Raw genomic sequence first — 22,232 nt, forward strand, 5'->3', positions numbered from 1 at the left:
TATAATTCAATATGTCTGTCGTCTGTTGTTGACTATCTTAACTGGGGCTTATCTTTGAGGTAGGGCTTATATCATGACCACCCTGGAAAACCATGCTAGGCCTTATTCTCTGGTTAGGTCTTCTTTACGGAAAAATACAGTATTACAAACTGCCAAGACCAAAGCTTAGACACACAGACAATTGCTCCATTGCACCAGCTCCATAACCAGTGCAGTCCAAGCAAAACCTCAAATTTTGATATGCCTGGCACAAAGAAAACAGCACCATAGGTTTATAGCTGTTTACTAGGCTAATGACCACAAGGGCCTTTTAAGCCTAGCCATGCATGCCAAATCTCTGACAAGTTCTGATATCCTTTATAAGTGTAAACAGGGGCTTGGGAGATGGAACATTCACAAGCTAGGTCCTGAGAGATGAACCATTTACATGTTGCCTGGCAAAGTCTTCCCAAAGTATTACAAAACAAACCCACATGAAGCTATGCCTGCCTTAAAGAAACCAACATCAAGAGTCTGCTAGAGTACTCCCAAGTACTCTAGAACAGACCCGTTTTTAATAGTATATCACAATTGAAAATCTGGCAGCAGTAAAACACAAGGGATGATATAAACAAGCCTAGAATGCAAAATCTCTGAAGCATGAAAACTGCTGGAAAATAGACTTCAGTACAATCATTTTGGAATATCCACACTGTGAAGTTTAAGCTCACTAAAGAGGCATCGGAAGCAAATAGACAGTGTTGCAACACCGCAAGCTGGAAAATGCCAGAATTTGGTTCAAGATATTCACACTACAGTAGTTCAAGTAAGCCACACAACTGGAGTCCAAAACTTAAAGCAATGCGAATCCAGATACAAAAAAAGGTTAACCATGTTTGTCCTTCTAGACCTTCATCTAGTTGTTACAAGGATACCTTCCTTTCTAAAGCATTGAAACAGGCAGATAAATAGTGGAGCCTTCATGATTTGGGGCAGGGAAAATGGAAGTGAATAAATTAAAAAGCACTGAAGGGTTCCATAAAACATAATGTGGATAAAGGGAGGAAAAAGTCTGCAGTGAGTTAGATTATGATAGAGAATGGAATTTTCTTTTAAGCAGTCATTGATCTGCTTTGGCAGGGTTAATATTCATTTGTGTGAAACAAACTGAAATACATTACTGTGTCCATTATTTTATGTTGTTGTTATCACAGTTAGGCATCTAGTCAATGTGATTGTAATTCTTGGGTATGGCGACAGTTTGTAGATGAAAGCGACTGACCCTTGCTGTGGTTTAACTGCAATTAAACAGTAGTTGGTTTAGCTTGGCATGACTGGTATATAGTTTTGTGAAACAGTGTGAAATAAACTATGTTATAGTCTGACATCTGAAGTGTACACAGGCAATAAAGTGGCTGTAATTATTGGGTACAGAGGGAGTTCATGGATGAAAGTCACTGACTCCTAGCTGTCATTTGATGCCAGTTGAACAGTCATTGATTTGACTTGGCAGAGACATTATTTTGTTGACTTTTCACAGTTAGAGTAGGTAAACCTTGTTAGAGTAGTCATATTTGACTTTGATAGTGTTTAGATGCTAAGGGCAGCAAATAACTAGCATCTGTGATATTAGATGAACATATTGAAGATACAACTCATCTTGATTTTGATTCTTTCTTTGCTACAGTTTCACAGCATTTGTAAAGGAATTTTTTGTCCCCAATGTTTCCAACCTGTCAACCCCTAACAGCCTTTGTGGCTACAGTACTGACGAGGCTTTATTTTTCAGTTAAGTATACTGCTTCTCTCCATGTACTATGCATCTCTGCATTATGACATCATACTGCTTTTCCTTTTTCTCAAAGCTGTTTTCAGTTTACTTGAAATGGGGGCACTGTAAATTAATGCTTAAATTAATGATCTTTGGAAAGGTAGTGTCATTACATTTTGAAGCAATTCATCTTTGGATATTTAGTGTTAGCACATTTTGAAAAAGCTGACTTTGATTTCTAGTTGCCGTCTCTTAAGATTTTCATAGGTCTTGTTTTATTACATCTCCATTCCATGTCTTAAGTTGTTATTTTTGTAAACGCTAAGAATTTCTTAAGCTGCAAAAACTCTAACCCCATTCATTCACACCGTCAGCCAATGGTGTTAAGCTTTCTCTCCTTTATGCTTGGGCTGCTCTATCAGTTGTTATTACAGCTCACACTAAGACTTAAGGTTTGGGGATGTTCCAGGAAACATGTTCCCTCTGTATAGCAGCAGTTTCTATTACAATAAACATTTTATGAAGTCTGCATTCCCAGACAAAACGTTTTGTGGTCTGTAGGAGATCGGAAAGACAACAGAGCTACAGGTGCCTTCCTATGTGGACATTCATCATCTCAAATACTAATAATGCAATGGACAGTGTGATATAAAGGCTCATGAAACAAATTCCTAAGAATGGTGTCATGAGATGTCATGCAGGCCTAATATGGTGCACTCCACAGAGGTTAGCACATTTCACACAGAGGACTGATGAGCTATGCTCTATTATTTATTTATTTATTTATTTTATTTTACATTTAATGACTGGGAAAGTCCGACTGGACACAGGTCCATTTTCAGTGGAGGCCCAGGGAGAAAAGCTCCACTTAAAACAATCTAACAAATAACATTTTATGAATTACAACACTTTTTTCTAATTGCATATAATATTATACAAGAACATATTTTACATTTCTTCACAGATATATGTATAGATACAGTTATTGTATTCTTGAGGTATACCAGTTATATGTAGGAATATATTTAACTTTCTTCACAGACGTATAAGTAGATACCAACAGAATAGAACATCGTTAGTTAAGAATTAATATCCAGAGGTTAGGCACTATTAGGTGATCATTGGTAGAATCATTGTAACACTGCAAATGTAGTGGATTAGCCTGGGGAGTCACATGGACATAGCCAGTTGTTAAAATAGTGGGTTTTGAGTAGTTTTTTAAATTGTGGAGCAGAGCTTGTAGAAGTTATGTGTTTTGGAAGTGAGTTCCAGACTTGCTATTGAACAGGCAAAAAGAGATTTGCCAGTTTCATTCTTATGTTTGATGACATTTATGAGATTTTGGTCTGTTGATCTTAAGGCTCAGGTGGTGGTGTAGGGTTGTTGTATTAGGTCTTGTAAAATGGGGGGTTTATTTGGGAGTTAGTATAGTTTGTGGGCTGTAGAGAGTTGAGTGGTAAGAAGTAATTGAGGCAGCTCAAGCCAGCTGAGCTGTTTGAGGGAAAGACAGTGATGGGCTCTATTAGAGGCACCTATGGCAAATTTGGCAATCTTGTTGTAGCAAGATTCCATTTTGCTTTGTTCGCTGTGGCAAAGATTACAGGATTGGGGAGGCATACAGTAGGGTGGATAATAGGTGGGTTCTTGCAATAGTGGCTTTGGTATAATTGGTCATGAATTGCTTATTCCTGTACAAGAGACCTAGCTTTTTGTGAACTTTTTTGATTGTTTGGGCTATGTGTATGTCAAATTTGAGTTTATCGATTTCTGTTCCTAGGAGTTTAGTGTGTGCTGTTGGGTTGATTGAGGTATTGTCCTTGGAGTTAATGATGAAGTCATTATTTGGGTGCAGGGGATTTACCTGGGCTTAAGAGAATTAGTTTTGTTTTTTTGGGGATTGAGTAAAAGTTTTATGGTAGAAAACCATGCTTCAGCCAGAGTGAAGTTGTGTTGTGTTATTTGTAGCTTGCTTAAGGTAGGGACAGCGCAAATGATAGTATTGTCATCAGCATATTGCACTATAGGGGCAGAAAGAGAGGAAGCAGCTATCTGATTTGTAAATATGGAGAATAGTAAGGGACCAAGAATGGAACCTTGAGAGACCCCAATAGATACAGGTAGAAGGGAGGATAGTTGGTCCTGCCAAATAACTGCATGTTGCCGGCCTGATAAATAGCTGCTACACCATGATATAGTGAGGGAGTTTAGGTTGAGGGTAGATAGAGTTTTGAGAAGCTTTGGATAGTTAATGTTAGCACACTTTGAAAAGGCTGACTTAGATTTCTAGTTCCCATCTCTAAGATTTTCATAGGTCCTTTCTTATTAATGTGTAATGATACTATGGATAATTTTGTGGTGATGAGAGTGTATTGGAATCAGGAGAAACTTTTGCCAAGTTTGTAAACCTCCTTTACAGTGTGTAGGGATTGTTGACTGCTTGTCATTTAGCTCACTAGGAGCTATAACATGATGACAGAAAAGTAAAACAAAGTTGCTTACCTGAAAATGGCACTTTTTTTCCTTTTCAGCTGCACTTATAAAATAGTGTTGTACTGAACTTTAGGCTTTAATTTTTTTTTATTCAAATAATTTTATTCAGAAAATCTTTTTTTTTTTTAAAACAATAAATAGTAAATATAACCGATCAAATAAGAGTGAATTGAATAACTATTTATTGTACAATGGCCTCAAGTCAAAGTCAAAAGGAATACAATCATAGATACACAGACAAATAATAAAGATTATTGTACAAGCATTAACAAGTTATAACTTGCATTCTTGCTTCCTCTTTTCTTATGAAGATAAAATTGTGTCCGTTTTAAGTGTCTCTATTAGGGAGAGAACTTTCTCCCAAGGATTATTAGTCCATTTCTTCGGAAAGATCCTCATTTCCTTGGCTTTAATTTCCAACAGTGCTACTTCTTTCAATAGAGTGAGAAAATCATCAGTTGTTGGTTTTAGGCTTTAATTTCATGCATTTTTCATTGTTTTTATTTATTTTTTTACTTTAAAGTGTTCTGTCACACTTTTGAAGTTAACCTTGTGCAACACTTCATTGTATTTAGGGCCATAACCGAGCTGGAGCCCATCCTGGCAAGCAGCAGGCACTAGGTATAAAACAAGTCCATCACATCATGCACAAAAACACTCACATGTACAAATACAGAGACTTTGGGTTCATCCATGTCAGTATATTTTGGTTTGTTAAAAAGAAGTACTATAGCCCAGCTTAGGTTCTTACATTTGAGTGTTAAGCTTATGGCCTACGAAATCTCAAGTTCAAACAATATGAATACAGCATACATAGATCCTGACGAAGTCCCACCTAGTAAAACCCATTAATCATCTCTCCAGCCAGAGTCCCATCCACTGGTTACATCCGTAAGGAATGGAAAACAGATATGTTGTGCCATTACATAAAGGTGGTCCCTCCGTTGACACTGACTACAGGTCTTTTAGTTTCACTAGTAGTATTTGCTATGCTACGGTATTTACTACAGGTGAAGTAATAAACAACAAAGCAAGTAATGTTATATGCCTGCATACTAATAGTTTGGTTTCTCAGCTCTTTGTCAAGGTTACAGAGGACATTGATAAAGGGTATACATCATTTTATCTACTTGGACCTTGTCAAGTCCTTCAACAATAACCCCCCACTGGGATCTTTGGCAAATTATACCAATTCACCATTACCCCATAATAGTTGGATAGCTATTTGTTTGGTGGGCAATTGCTTTAAACAGAAAAGCTTCATCAGCATTGACCCACAGGGCTGTGTACTGTCCCCTGCCCCCTCCAGTATGGCAAATACTGCTTTGAGGTGAAAGCTGATATTAATGGACTGTGGCTAGCTAATTTTACGTGTGTTTGCAAACTGGGTGCAGTTATCCAATCCCATTCTGATATTTGAGTTCTCTAGCCAAAGAGGGGTCAAACATAATTCTTGGGAGTATTAATCATGGGCTTAACCTTAAAGCCAAGAAATATAGCATCATTTTCTTTGATAATCTAACATCACCACTGTATACCTTATAGATAACATTCCATTTAAATCTGATCCTTTCATCAGAGACTTGGGTACCCATGTTCACAAACTCTGCGTTGATTATGCCATCTCTCTTGTATTTACAAAATCCTCCTGCCTTGCACATCCTATCCTTTGTGATATCTCTTCAAGGTCAAAAGAAGTTGCATTCCTACTTTATAGCCCCATTATTAGTCCACCATTATACCCCCTTCAACATGTACCTCCCTAAGCTCCTAAACAAACGTGAGATACCTCAGTGATTCCTAACCAAAATAAAATCTTGTTTTTGTGTAGCGTATACTTAGAAAAGAAAAAAAGAGAAGCTTTTAAGACAAGAAGGAATGTTGAAAGATTTGCTTATAGTAAACATGCATTATAAAATTCATAAGTACAGCAGTGTAGCTTATATTTAAGCATAACTGTAAGACAAATTTCTCTGGTTAAAGATGATTCATATCAACCTGTATGATTTCCTTGAGTTATTGGGATTAATTCTTGTCAACCTTAGTAGACTGAATTTAGAATATATCAGACTGGTTAATAATCGTACGTTTACTATTGTAATTATCCTATAGAATGATAACACACTTTCTGACTAACAAGTAATGACTTGTCAGGCTCGGAGTATAGTGCCTGCGATAGGGAGAGGGACACTGATGCTTTGTCATCTTAAGTGAAGGGGTTATAATAACCCCATGGATAGAAAGGGATTCATGGTTCAGGTTTTGATTCTACAATGTTTCTTATGTTTTTTTTTTTACTTGCTTAAGTATATTAGTCAAACTAAAAGGAAACTAAAACATTTTTTTTTATTCACAGCTGTACACAAACAGGAAATTTTATACATTATTCTTCCTAATGGAATACAAGTTCAATTCAATCTACATATAGCAGTATTTAAATATGAATGTGATTTCAATTAATGTTAATGTGTTGAATAATAAATGTAAGAGACTAAGTTTATTTAAATATATTAAAACTACAAACCTATAACTGATATTTCTGCAAGAGACACATTTATTAACTGAAGACCTTAATTTACTCTGCTTCAGTGGTTAACCAGTATTAACAAGTTCATCACATAAGGAAAAAAAAAACAAGAAGAGTAATGATTTTGTGGAAAAATTCTGTCATTATGCCAAAAATAATAAGCTCGTATGAAGATAAATCTAGGATGCTTTGTATGTCAACTATCAATAAATGGTAAACTGTATACTTTTATTAATTTTTATTGGATACCTGGCTTGAGTGCAAGTATAGTTAAACAACAGTTAGAAAAAAGGTAATCCAGCACTCCATAGGGAACTTGATAATAGCTGGGGATTTCAATTGTATACTAGATGATAAAGACACACTGACTCTAAATACCAGAAGGAAAACTACAACATCAAAAACACTAGCAGAATTTGCTGAACTATAAGATGTTAATGAATATGCAGATAAAGATTCTCTGCATTACACATTTTTTTCCCATAGGTATAACACATACTAAAGAATAGAGTGTATATATATATATATATATATATATATATATATATATATATTTATATATTTATATGTATATATATATATATATATATATATATATGTGTGTGTGTGTGTGTGTGTGTGTGTATGTGTGTGTGTGTGTATATATATATATATATATATATATATATATATATATATATATATATATATATATGTATATATATAAAAAACACCTTTCTGAACAGCGAAAGTTTTTAATGGAATTTTAAAATAAGAGTAATAAAGTCTTTTTTATACAACGCTCCTCCAGTCGACTGGTTCTTCGAGCAGTGGAAGGGTTGCTTTGGTGTTTACTGCTTTACCTTCATATTATACCTTTCTTGGCAGTGTTAAAGTAATCTCTTGTCCATTAACAGACCACAGTGCAATTACTGTTGAAGTAGAAGTTCATAACAAACAAAAGGTGACAATCACTAGAATACCATCCTATGTAATGAATCTAAAAGAATTTAAAGAATTTTATATAAAAGAATTACAACAATTTCTTGAATTAAAAATAAATGAAGACACTTCGGAAATCTATGTATGGGATGCATTAAAAGCATACATTTATGGAAGAACATTGGTACAACAGTAAAAGGAAGCAATGGGACAAAGAATTAACCGAACTTCAAAAGGACATATTAAACTTAATATACAAAAAGGACATAGTTAACTAATGATTTAGCAATGAAAAATAAATAATATACTGAAATATTGCATCATAAAATAATGAACTGCGGTGATGGTGCTGCGGAAGCGTTGCCGCCTCACAGTTAGACGTTGCACGTTCGATTCTCAGAGCGTCTTCTGTGTGTCGACATGCGTGAATGGGTATTCCTTCACTGAAGGTTGTGTGTTAGGCCCGACAAGCCAGCACGTAAAACTCTACTGCCAATCATTAGCGGACCGGAGTTCCGCTGTGGTGACCCCTAACCGGGAAAAGCCGAAAGAGTTTTTTATTGCATCATAAAATAATGATAGAATTGAAAAAAAATCAAACTAGTCTTATTCAATGAATCTGAAGAATCAAAGGAAAATAGCAAATAGAACTAAGAAAGTTATTAAAATGAATCAAATAAAAGAAGTATATAATCCCAACATTAATAAGAAAGTCTCAGACTTGAACAGCATACTAGAAGCACTTCAGTCGCAGTATCAAAAAGTTAATACTAGCAACATAGAGATGAAATCGGAGAAACACTTCAGTTGCAGTATCAAAAAATTAATACTAGCAACATAGAGATGAAATCGGAAGAAACAATTACAAACTTCCTTCAGACTAATATAAATCTCAAGATACAGGAAAAAAAGAGTAGACACATTGACAAGCAAATAATGTCTGAGTTGCAGAATCAAATTAAAAAACTGAAACCCAATAAAGCACCAGAAAATGACAACATAACACCAGAAATGTATAAGTTATTGCCCAAAGAAGCTAAACCGTTATTGTTGAAGGTTTTTAACCAGGTTAAACAAGGAATATTAGTTCCACCTTTTTGGAAATGTAGTTTAATCTCACCTATTCTGAAATTTGAGAAAATTGCCTTAGAATGTTCTTCCTATAGGCCCATTTTGTTGTTAAATGTAGATTGCAAAATATTTATGGCAATACATACAGAGAGAATTAAACATATATTATCATCATTAACTGATCACACCCAGACAGTTTCACAAATGCTAGAAACACCTATGATAATATTAAACAAATTCTTCCCTTGATAGATTGTTGATTAAAGTAAGAGAGACACGACTCTGGTGAGTTTACATATCAGTGGCGCCTTTGATTCAAGAGATTGGAATTATTTACTGGTGGTATTAGAAGAATGTGTTTTTTCACAACAATTCACATTCTTAATTAAAACACTATATGAAAAGTCTCTGGCCTATGTTAAGACTGGGTCGTGTCTCTCTACTTCTGTAACTATTAGAAACGAAGCTAAGCAAGGATGCCTACTTTCACTTCTACTGTTTGCATTAGCAATTGAGCTGTTTGCTAACTATGTTAGAATGAACACAAATATTAAAGGCATAGTAATTGGGAATAACTTAGAAATTAAAATACAATTATTTACTGATGACATCCTGTTGACAATATCTGATAAAGATAAATCATTACCTGAATTATTCCAAACAATGAACTTCTTTCAAACTATTTCTGGTCTTGTATTTAATGAAATCAAAACTAAAATATTATTAATTGACTCAAAAGGGAATTAAATAATGACTTTAAGTACTTGGCGCCTGATAATAAAATTAAATACTTAGGAATCTTACTAACTAGCAACACTAGAGAAAAATAAATATTAACTATATTCATATACTAAGTCAAATAAAATCAATGCAGAAATGGAATAAGATGTTTTATACAATGGAAGATAGTTTGCATATAATTAAATCAATCATTTTCCCAAAATTATGTTATATACAATCCTTTTCCGTACCTCCTACTAAGAAAATTATACAGCAATACAATAAAATGATGTTGAATTTCCTTTGGTTTAACAGTAAGCCTAGAATTGCATTTAACCGCCATTTAATAGGTTGGGTGAAGGGTGGAATTAATCTACTAGATACAGAGATTTATTCATAGGCATCTATTACTAAAACAGTTACACTCTGGCTGAACTCAGCCTATACAGCCAAATGGAAATTAATTCATGAATCTGTACATAATATCATTAGTACCTCAGCCCATAAACAATATAATATAAATCCAACAAAAGTCTTTTATAATGTGATAAGAGAGAACATATTTAATGTTGTTGTCTTGTTGTTGTCTTTCGGCTTTTCCCGGTTAGGGGTCGCCACAGCGGAACTCCGGTCCGCTAATGATTGGCAGCAGATTTTCGCAAACACCGAGGTGCCAGCTCGACGTTCAACCTTCAACGAAGGTGCGCCCATATTTAATAAAAGTATAAAAACAAAGTATATCTGAGTTCATGTTTGTATATTTTCTAAACAGTAATATTGTTTCAGTAACAATTATATAAAGACAGGTTCTTGTATATTATATCCTATAGCTTGTACACAAGAATGTATAACTACCTTTGATTCAAATGAAATTAAAGAGCTTAAATAAAAAGTGATTTATTGGTATCAAATACTCAGTGGCAATACATTACTCACACTAGATCAAATCAAAAGGAAATTTAAGTTAGATGATAAATTGTGGCTACCAATACAACAAATAAGACAGTACATCACAAATAAGAGGGCGGCACAGTGGTGCAGCGGTTAATGTTGTCGCCTCACAGCAAGAGGTTCTCCGGTTCGATTCTCGGCTGGGGTGCCTTCTGTGTGGAGTTTGCATGTTCTCTCTGTGTTCGCGTGGGTTTCCTCCGGGTACTCCGGTTTCCTCCCACATTCCAAAGACATGCATCTGGAGCATTTCTCCCTGGGCCTCCGCTGAAAACAGGCTCTGTGGAACCTAGTCGGACATTCCCGGTCAACAAATGTTAAATAAATAAAATAAATAAATAAAAAGCTGGAACTGATGACACCAACTTTTAAAAATAATATTCCTAAGTTCATAGTTCTTGTGATACTTTTAATAAATAATACTTATAAAGGACAAGGATATCTATCCAAAATTCATGTGACAAAGAACTATGCCAATAATAGTTATTGGAATTATTATAATCAGGTTAATCAAAAGGATCCTGATAAAAATGAAAAATAAATGATCCTTTTATCACCAAGCCATACCACCAAGTCAGTTCAGTGGAAACTATATGCATGGAAATTCCTACATAGATCCTCTCTAACCCTTCATAGATAAGGACTAATATACAAGAAACATATTGATTGTTGGAGATGTGAAACGCATACAAAAGCAGATTGGGAACAAATGCTTTTTGATTGTCATTCAGAGAATAAATATTGTTTTGAAATTAGTTATTTCTTTCAAACAATTTTTAATGATACTTTTCAGTTAACCTAATCATTAGTTTTGTTTACTGTACCCATACCACAATGTGTCCCAAAAGTAAAATATCCTTTACTGTGGACATTGCTTGCCATTGCACGTAAAGTCATAACAGCGTACTGGAAGAATAAAGCACCACTGACTTTTCAAGATTTCAAGAAAATCGCGGTCTTCAAGTCTCGAATGGAAGTAGCAACCATAAAGAAATGAACTGATAAGACAACATCGTACATCATTTATTGGCAGAAACTTGAGGAAATATTGGACAAAAATTTATCTGATTAGTCAGCACAGCATCTTAATACAAACTGCATATTGTATATGGAAACGTGATGTTATGGATTATATATTTAGTCAATTGTATATAGTTTCTTTTGTAAATAGTTGACTAGTTGATTATGTTATATTATTTTATGTTTCACTATTTATGGTTCAATCTATTTGAAGATATGGAAAAAATTTTAATAAAAACTTCTTTGAGTAAAAAAATAACAGCACAGGAAATTCTGTAGGAAAGTGTGTGCACGTTTTGAGAAAAACAAAAGGCCAGAAGGTTAATTTTTATAAGTAATTGTATGTAGTTAAAAGGAAATTCTGTCAATGAAGTGTGCTAAATGTCTTTTACCACTTTCTGGTGATAAAATATGGTGGCTGTATTTCCGAAGTGTTCTTCAACCACCTGACCTGTTTTTCAGTGCTGCTGCTGCTGAACCTGTTGGCAGGGGAAATTATTTTCCCTCCCCCATTTGGAGTTAAGTGAACCTAAGTGGGAGGTAAATCATAGGATCATAGGAGATTACTAGGTATCGACCCAGAGGTCATTTTAAGCCTAGCCGTTTCCTCCCAGTGTAATATGCAAATGCTAGTCAGTACCCAAGATTGCAATTAGTGATTACTGCCCATGTCCAGGAGGGTTCTGGGCACTATTCACAGTAAAAATCTGTCACGTTGTTAGTTTTAGATGTATGTGTTCTCCCCTGTGTAGGTCTCTTCACCTGTATTTAGCTGTCTGCTTCATCTTGAGTATTCTAAATGTATTTTAATCTTAATTTTTTTGTTCTTTTCTGTAGGAATGTTGACAATTACTGACTTTATAAATTATTGCACAGATATTACAAGTCGCCTATGGTAAGTGAACATTTTTTTCTAGCTTGTTTGTTAAGAATGGCATACATTGAAAAGCTGGCCACATGTAATTTACTCCGCTTTTGAAATTGTGTAGAACATGCAGTATTGTCTCATTATTTCCAGATTCATTTAAAGAAAACCAATCCTTAGTGTGTTGTGTTAAGGTAAAATACAGATGAGGATGTTACCTGTCCATTGTGTTTAAGTATTTTCTGTCATTGATGATCGAAATATGTCAGTCAGTTGGCATAAAGGGTTAAGGCAGGGAGCTTTTGATGAGCTCCATCGTGTAGTCCAGGGTTTGATTCCTTTAGCTTGTGTTTGCGTAATGTATGACTCTGTGCAGTCACTTAACCAGACATTGCTCCTGGGCTGTAGCTGGAATGTGTAAATATACACTACCCCTGGTGAACTAATAGTCTTCTGGTCAATGCCAAAGTTTGTACCTGAGATAGAGAAATAAACTTTCAGTTGTATAACTGTATATACAGTGCAGTGCAGTGTTTTGTTCTTCTCTGTAAATGTTAGACAGCCTATAACTCAATCAGGAAAGAAAACAGGAGTTTAAAAAAAAAAAAAAAGCAACCAGAAGTCTGTACTTGAATGTGACATGCCTTTTTATTCACACTAATGAATGAGAACTGGTAGAAATTTGGAGAAAGAACCTCCAGAAGCTACCCCTTCAGCTTTCTGAATTACATATCCACTTTACTGACTTTGTTGAAGCAATAGATGTCACTGATTCACCTGTGTAACATACAGATCTTAGGTAGCTGTGTATATTCCAATTAGAACTGCAAAAATATTATTATTTCAGTGTGATTTATGATACAGGAATTAGGATAATGAAATTAAGCGTTTTTTGCTTGAACAGACTTTTGATCAAAACTTGTGATTGTAAGTTGATTCGGGCAACCAGCTGGAAATTATTTTTTTTCATGGGGTGGGGCTGTGCTAAAAATTTCCTGTGCCAGGGTTCTTTGATTGCTGCCGCACCAACAAAATCAGCTCTGGGTTTACTGCATGTTGCTGGGTAATGAAAAATATTTTTTTGTTCTATCTGTCCAAATGTATAGCTTTTTCAATGCAACATATGTAATTAGGCAGTTTTAATGAAATATTTTTTGATCAGATCATACTCCCTGTTTATTTATTTATGTTTGTTACAGGGATAGTGCATTGATCAATTTCGACCAATTTCAGGCTCAACCCAGATTAAATATGTTTTACAAAAAAAAAGTAGAGAAATGTAAGCAATAACAGAGCAGTTCAGACTAGTTATATAGAAAAAAATATATATGAACGTGTGTGTGTGTATGTATGTATGTATGTGTATATATATATATATATATATATATATATATATATATATATAGATATATATAGATATAGATATATACACACACATACACACATAACAAGGGTCTACTTCATAACATTAAATTTCATAACGTTGAATTTCATAACATTGAGACCAAAACATCTAAATCCCAAAACACTAAAAACCAAAAACATTGAAAACTCAGAACATTGAAAGTGTGCTTCTTAACATTGAAAACTACAGTGCATATGTAAATAACATCCTCTCCACCTATAACAACACCTAACTAACAAACACACTTTCTACAACGTTTCTGCAAGGGGGTAAAACCATGCATGTTCTGTGCCATGATATATGAACCAGGGGTTTATGTTGTAAGATTGAGGATGAGTGTCGGTGGAAATATTTTCTAGTAGAACAGAGAGAATTTTGGGACGTATGCATTTGAAGTGGAAGATGAATGTTAGTGGGATTGGCAGTGCATGATCTGTGGAAGGTGTGGAGTTTATTGATGGGAAGGAAGTCTTCTGGAGAAAGTTTTGTTGTGCCACTTTGAATAATGTTTGTAGACAGGGTGCCTTGAGGAGGCTTTCTTCCTTTAAAAAGTTTATCATATTTCCAAAAGTGTTTGAAGAATGTAAGAGGGTAATTTATTTCTTTGGAGATTTCTTTTGTGCCTTCTGATAGTCTTCACTAGGTTACATAAGGCTATAAAGTAGGTGTCGTTGTCAGATGTGGGGATTTGTTTCCATTTTTTGCAATGCTTCTTCCCTTGGTATTAAAAAGATGTCTGAGTTCAGTGGATAGTCATTCAATTTTGGTGGGTTTATAAAGCCTGTGGATAAGTAAGAAGAATTTAACCTGTTAAAATAAAGTACATTTGTTCATATTACCTGCATAATGCAGCAGGGTCATTGGAAGCTGGAGCCTAGCATGTAGTGGATGTACGCCATGAAGCCATTCTTGGGTGGAAAAGCAGTATTTGGAAGTGCAAATACAAATACGCACATTACATACATACCGAGATACAGTTTGAAAATTTGCCAGTCCACCTGTCGTTCGTCTCTGTGATGCATAAGAGAATTTGAAACCCTGGTGAAAACCCATGTGGGCACAAGGAGAACTTACAAACTGCAAATGATACTCCATCACCACTCAAAGAACTGAACCAGAGAACAGACACTGCTGGTGAACAGTAATTTGTTTTAAAAGTGCCAGATTACTTGTTCATTGTGCTGCCTCTCTGATGTAGAGGCTTTGGTCCTGACCCATTTTCAGCTGGTTGCCTGAGAGAATTGATAGAGAGCAGCTTTAGTAAGCTCTCAACCTGCTGTGGTAGATAATTTGCTGCAGTATCACCGTAAAAGCGATGGGGGGAGGGTTTCAAGCATTGGAGCTTTTGATACAAAGTGAGCAATGGTGGGATGGCACAAACTTACAAAGTAGTATTTCAACCATGGTTTGGAGGTGCTAGAGTGTGGAGGTATGCACTTGTAAAGGCCTAAGTCCTAAGTAGCATACATTGCATCAGACTTTAAAAGTGGGTGGTGTAGGAAAGGAAAATTAAAAAAAAAAAAAAAAAAAAAAAGTACTTAATCGCCATTGTTTGATGCCCCTAATCTCTGGATTGTGTTTCCCATATCAGTGGTTAAGAGAATTAATAGGCTGAGATAGGGGATGGGTGCTGGATGGTTCCAAGTGGGAATGGAGCCTAAAACATACTTTTAAAATTGTAATTACATTTCTTTTGTGGGAAACAGAGTTTGTGATGTACATGGTTCAAAGATCTGTTCTGCTTTTCACAGATACTTTATTACAGCACTTTGTTGGTCAATTAGACTGAATGCAAAGGAGGGTGGTGTATCCATTTTCTGAAGTCATTGCCTTAGAAGTAGGGTTGTAGACCGAAATTGTAGTTGCAAAGCACTTCAGATACATGTTACAGTACACATCACAAGCCAGAATGTTAAGTTGTCAATCTCGCCTTCATTCTTGCTGGATGGGTTCGGAGCCGATCCTCGGCTCCGACTCGGCCAATACTAAAGCTCGAGAGCTATTTCTACCGGCTCGAGGCTCCCCTATATCCCACAATGCTAGGCGGTAAATACCCAGATCTCGTTTGCCGCGAGGTGCTTGTTTCTACCGGCTCTGCAGGTTAGTGACTTTTTATAGTTGTTAAACTCTAGAATCCCCTTATTTTTCTTTGGATAGTTTCTCTAAATAGTTTTTTTAGTTATCTATCCCTAGTTTCATTCAGGTTTCCCTAATTGTTTTTCCCGTTTATCCCCTGCTAATTTCCTTAGGCCTTCGGGCCCTCCTAACTTCTTTCCCTTAGTCATACCTTATTGTGGAGTGATTGGCTTAGTTTTCCCCTTTCTTTAAAGGTGTGTCTGTGTTTTACAGATACTTTAGGATGTCTAAAGAATCCAAGGTCTCAGGCTTCAAGAAGTGTGACTCGTGCTGTCAGAAAATGTCTCTGACAGACGGTCACACTTCTTGCGTATATTGCCTGGGACCTTTGCACCTGCAGGACTCTTGTTCTGTCTGCCACGCTTTCAGTCCAATAGTCCTGCAGGAACGCAAAAATAAACTTATACTTTGAGGCTTATTAAAGCCTGAAGGCTCCCTGACCCAGACTGCGTCAGGAAAACCTTCAAAGCCTTCCAAGGCGTCGGCTCCAGCTTCGGAGCCGTCCGCTGGTGGCTCTAAGGCTGCTTCGACATCGACTCTGTCTGGAGCCGATGTTTCGAAGATCCATACTGCCTCGGCTCCGGCTGGGGCCGAGAAGTCCGAGACTCAGACGGCTCCGGTAGTTTTGTCGGAGCCATCTACTAGGAAGAGGTCAAGATCCCCATCCATTGGCTCTAGCCACTCGGCCCCGGGATCTCCACTCTTATCAGAGAGGAGCCATAGGTCCCACTCCTCTCGGTCCTCCAGACTGTCCGACCACGACCTAGAGAGGGTGGTGAGCAGACTTCTCAAATCCCAGGCACTGGCCCAAATACTGCATAGCCCTACCCAAAGGTCAGTGGCTATACCCATCCCTTCCTCAGTTCCTCCTCCGATTCCCATGAGTTCGGAGCCGGAGCTTATGGGAGCCGTGACTGTCGGTGCGTCGGAGCCGATACCTCCACATTCGGCTCCGTCGTCGGCTCCGGTCTCCTCCTTGGAGGGATCTGGGCGCCGGGCTTCCCTCGTCGGCTCCGAGGGGGCGAGTGGCATCGGACCCTTGTCCGACCCCGTTCTCCCTCTCGGAGCTTCGGCGCTGGTGAGCTCGGCCCCGACATCAGCCTCGGAGCCGTCCCTTTCGGTGCCGGGAAGAGTCCTCGTCTCTACGGAGCGGGGATCTTCGGCCCCGCCTGATCGGGGCGCCTTTGAGGTCATGTGGAGCGTGCTAGACCCGGTGTCTGCTCCATGGTCAGCTCCCTCAGCTCCTCCCTCTACAGTGCCTGCGATGGTCTCTACCCACCCTCTCGTCCCAGACCGTAGAGCGCCAACGTCTCAAGTGTCCCCACTGGGAATATCCTCCTCTTCCAAGGCTTCTCCTGATCCTTCAGGGGAACCCCCTTGGAAGAAACAATGCAAGAGGAAGCATATAGACTCCCCCGAGTCTATCACCTCGGATACCGACTTGGATGAGTCGGAAGGGTCCCCACGGTCCTCCTCTGAGGATGTCTCCTTTTCAGACATCCTTGAGATCCTTAGACAGAGGGGGAACTGGTCCACCCTTAACCCTTCAGAGGACGAGTCGGTCTACCTTGAGGCTTTTGGCTCTCGCCCTTCCACCTCCTGGGTATCTCCTCCCTTTGACCCCCTCATGGAAGTGGTGGCAAGGAAGGCGTGGACAGCCTCTGATATGGTGGAACCTACCGCACAAAGGCCGTTCAAGTTTATTACAGCTCCTAAGGACAAAGAATTCTTATCCAAGGGCATCTCTGTTGATGCTATGGTGGTGGCCGCAGCCACTAAGAAGGAATTAGCCGATCCTTCGGTACCTATCCATCCTCCTAATAAGGAATCTAGGACTATGGATAGGTACGGTAAGCGGATGTTCTCCTCAGCGACCTTTGCTATGCGTTCGCTGAACTACTTGTGTCACTTCACCTGTCTTCAGAGAGATATGCTCAAGGAAATGGGTGATGCTTTGCAGGATCCAACAACTGAGGGGTTTCGAGACAAAATGAACTCCCAGTTGGCAACCCTGAATTCAGTCGTCAACTCCTCCATGCGGCTTCTTTCCTATGCGGCCGATGGGGCGAGTAGGGCCGCTGGCACAGGTGTAGCTTTGCGACGTCACGCCTGGATGCGGCTTTGTAACTTTGCGGACCCTTTCAAGGCGTCCTTCACCAATTCCCCTTTTGATGGTTCAGCGTTGTTTGGACCTCAGGTGAAGGACACGTTGACTAGGTGCGAACAGGAAGGCAAGACTCTCTTTGCCGTCGGAGTCCGGTTTTCTACCCCTTCTAGACCGTATCCCAAGGGGGGGAAATGTGGTTCCGCAAATCACAGGGAGTCTCGCCTGATGCACGGAGTCAGTTCCCCTCTAGAGGCAGAGGGGGGAACAGCAATAGATGCCGCCCTAGGGGCAGGGGGGGTCCGCAAAATCAAGGTAGCAGAGAGGCTTTCTCTGACAAACCTTTTCAGCATCCCTGAGGAGCTGCCCGACTGTCCGCCTTCAGAGGCAGTCTGGGGAAGATTATCACTGTATCCAGAAGCCTGGCTTTCTCTCACTCGAGACAAATGGGTACAGTCGATTATATCCGAGGGTTACAAAATTCCCTTTGCCCACATCCCATCTCAACCAAAAGGGCCCCTTCCAGACGTTCCACCCGGTCTAAGGGAACAAGCAGCGCTAGAAATATCAAAGCTGCTGTCAAAAAGAGCTATCCAGCCAGTCCCGGCAGGCCAGCAAGGATCCGGAATCTACTCCAAATTCTTTTTGGTTCCAAAAAAGACAGGGGACTTGAGACCGATATTGGATCTCAGCAGACTAAACAAGTCTGTCAACAAAACAAAATTCTGGATGGTCACGCTTCAGTCCATTCTACCCTTCTTGGGTCAGGACAATTGGATGTGCTCAATAGACCTTCAGGATGCATACTATCATATCAAGATGCACAGACGCAGCTGCGAGAATTAGTCACATCAAAATTTGTCCATATCAAGCCAGATAAACAAGCTATCACTAATGTAGACACAGTCATTCAAACTCTGTTACTTCCGGAGAATATGCTCTCCAAATCATACAAACTTCTAACTTCCATAATTCACGATTCAGACTGCCTCTTCTACAGATACTGGGATAAATACAACTCTCAGATATCTGAGAACCAGAAACTCTCTGCTATAAAAATACTTTAGACTGTTCCCCCTTCAAGAAACCTTTGTACACTCAGTTAATGATTAACAATAACGCTTATCACACTCCCTCTAAACTGAACAAATTTGATTCTAGGAAATCCTCCTCGTGTCCATGCTGTTCCTCTCCAAGTGCTGACCTCTTGCATGTTTTATGGTTTTGCCACTATTCACATAAACTCTGGACCTCATTGAAAATCTGCTTACAGAAAATGGGCTATCATAAATCCACTCTCTCCTGGGAATTAGCAATCCTTCACATTCCCACTAGAGTTCTCTCTAAATTTGACACACATGTGTTGGTTTTCATATGCTCGCTTATGAAATTTTACATCACCAAAAATTGGTTTGATCATACTAAATTATGCTGGAATAACTTTAAGGTTATTTAAGGTCATACATCTCAGCACAAAAAATTATATTGAAAAGTCCTAAGAAGATTGCCCTCTTAAAAAAAGTTTGGGAAAAAGTTCAAGATCTCATTAGTAGTGAATAATAATTCTTATACCTTCTTTGGTCATGGAGACTTTGTTTTCCTTTTCCTCCTATATACTTCCTATCTCATTGCACTCTTTCAGTGGTTGCATTTTGGTTAACACTTGTATATATTGTATATATTTTATTAGATTTTTGTTGTTTTGTGATGTTTTATCTCATCACATGTTTGTTTATGCTCAGTATTTACACCCAGTTTCTAAATACCATTATTCAGTACATTGTGCTTTTTCTTGTTGATATGTTATGAATCAATAAAAAGTTTTTTTGGAAAAAGATGCACAGATGCTCCAGAAGGTTCCTCTGCTTCCGGCTGGGAGCCAGTCACTATCAGTTCAGAGCCCTGCCCTTTGGTCTCACTACAGCCCCCCCGAGTGTTCACCAAATGCATGGCAGTGGTCACGGCTCATCTGAGACGACAAGGATTCCAGGTATTTCCATATTTAGACGACTGGCTCCTTACCGCTACCACCAGACGTCAACTTCTCATATCCAGAGACTACACCATTCATACTTGTCAAGCTCTAGGCATTTCCATAAATTTCGAAAAATCTGCCTTGTTGCCTTGTCAGGCTATTACCTTTATAGGCGCCACCTTAGACACAATTCATCTTTCCGCGAAGCTAACAGAGCAAAGAGTATCAGATATCCGCAAACATGTTCATAGGTTTATAGGGTAGTACTAAGCTAACTGCCCTTGCCAGCCATTTTAAGCCTAGCCAATTATCCCTTGTGAGACTCGAACCCTGCACCTTGTGCTTGTAAGGCAAACACCTTAACAATTAGGCCACCCTCCCAACCCTAAACAAATAGATTAGTACTAGGCTGACTGCCCTTGTGCGTCATTTTTTTAAGCCTAGCCAATTATCCCTTGTGAGACTCAAACCCTGCACCTTGTGTTTATAAGACAAACACCTTAACCATTAGGCCACCCTCCCAACCCATGTTCACATTCTTCTTCAGTGCGACAGGATCAAAGCCAGGTTTGTCTTTAAGGTTTTAGGTCTCATGGCAGCTGCCATTACACTTCTTCCCCTAGCCCGCTTTCACATGCAGATCCTCCAGTGGATGCTGTTTTCTCAGTGGTCCTTCCAACAGCTCCCAATGTCTCACAGTATTCTGCTAACCCAATCATGCAAGAAGCATCTATCTTGGTGGATGACCTCCCCTCAAGTTCTTCAGGGCAGATCATTCATCCCCCCCCGGTTGCCACGGTGACAACGGACGCCTCCCTGATCGGGGGGGGGGCATTGTCAGGGCAGGACGGTCCAGGGCACATGGCAACCTTCAAGCCATTTGCACATAAATGTCCTGGAGATGAGAGCAGTACTTTTAGCGTTGCAAGCCCTTCAGCACTCTCTTCCCACCGAGACTATTGCAATTCAGACAGACAATATGTCTGTAGTATGGTACATCAACAAACAGGGCGGAACCAAGTCTTATCCCTTATGTCGAGAGGCACTCGGACTTTGGCAGTGGGCGATCTCATCTCAGCGGTTTCTGATAGCAACGCACATCCCCGGGAAGTCCAACGTGATAGCGGACAAGTTGAGCAGGGCCATACTCATACCACACGAGTGGTCTCTCAAACAGTCAGTGCTAGAAGAAATTTTTCAGAAATGGGGCCGACCTTGCTGCGATCTTTTTGCTACTCCCCAAAACAGCAAGTGTCACGATTTCTTCACCCTCTTTCCCCTACCAGGTCAACCCGCCAGGGTCGCTCTAGTCCACGATTGGCCCCCGGGGACTTCTGTATGCCTTTCCCCCCTTTCCACTGATCTCTCAAGTAATTCAGAAAGCTACCGCATTGAGAGTCGACATGATCCTCATTGCCCCTTACTGGCCTCGTCAGATATGGTTTCCGTTCCTTCACCGGTTTCTGTTGGAGCAGCCTTGGCATCTGGATCCAGTGCCAGATCTTTTGACCCATCAATCGGGTCAGCTGCACCACTCCCTCCCATCTCTCAACCTCACAGCTTGGTTGCTCCGCTTCCTACCCTAGCCAGGCTTCCTTTAATTTCCCATTCGGTCCGTAACATCCTTATAGCCTCCCACAAGTCTTCTACAAGAAGGATTTACAATAGCAAGTGGAAACGTTTTTCCTTCTGGGCAGCAACTAATAGCATAGACCCTTTCACTGCACCTATCCAGTCTATACTAGACTTCCTGGCAGAACTTTTTCACTCAGGTTCTTCTTCGTCTGCTATTAGAGTACAACTGGCAGCTATATCTAATTTCCATGTAGGCTTTTCAGACTCTAACATCATGTCCCATAAACTTTGCAAAGCCTTTCTAAAAGGTATCTTTTTGCTCAAGCCCCCAATTAGAGACCCCCCACCTCAGTGGGACTTAAATTTGGTTCTAGCCTCCTTGATTCTCCCCCCCTTCGAACTGGCCGCTTCCTGCTCTCTGAAATTGCTTTCATGGAAAACCCTTTTTCTAGTAGCCATAACATCTGCTAGACGGGTATCTGAACTTCATGCTCTTTGCAGTCGTCCTCCATACTTAGTTTTCCACAAAGACAGGGTGTCCCTTCGGACCAACCCTTCCTTTTTACCCAAGGTTTCTTCTGAGGCTAATCTGAATCAGACAATCGACCTTCCAGTTTTCTTCCCTAATTAATCCAACAAGGCAGAACAAAAGTTACATTTCCTAGATGTTCATCGCCAGCTTCGTTATTATTTGGATAGGACTAAACAGTTTAGGAAATCTAGCC

General features: G+C 39.0%; 1 protein-coding gene across 1 annotated transcript in view; it reads left to right on the plus strand.

Moving 5' to 3' along the window:
- PRKAG2 (protein kinase AMP-activated non-catalytic subunit gamma 2) overlaps positions 1 to 22,232 on the plus strand; it is a 3,182,689-nt gene that overhangs the window by 2,577,829 nt on the left and 582,628 nt on the right. Inside the window, 2 exon segments of the mRNA XM_044066896.1 lie at positions 12,285 to 12,311; positions 12,314 to 12,342. Of these exon segments, the coding sequence (XP_043922831.1) occupies positions 12,285 to 12,311; positions 12,314 to 12,342 (56 nt within the window).

The sequence above is a fragment of the Protopterus annectens genome, chromosome 3.part1 (genome assembly GCF_019279795.1).
Source record: "Protopterus annectens isolate FY-2018-M chromosome 3.part1, PAN1.0, whole genome shotgun sequence".
Taxonomy (NCBI): domain Eukaryota; kingdom Metazoa; phylum Chordata; order Ceratodontiformes; family Protopteridae; genus Protopterus; species Protopterus annectens.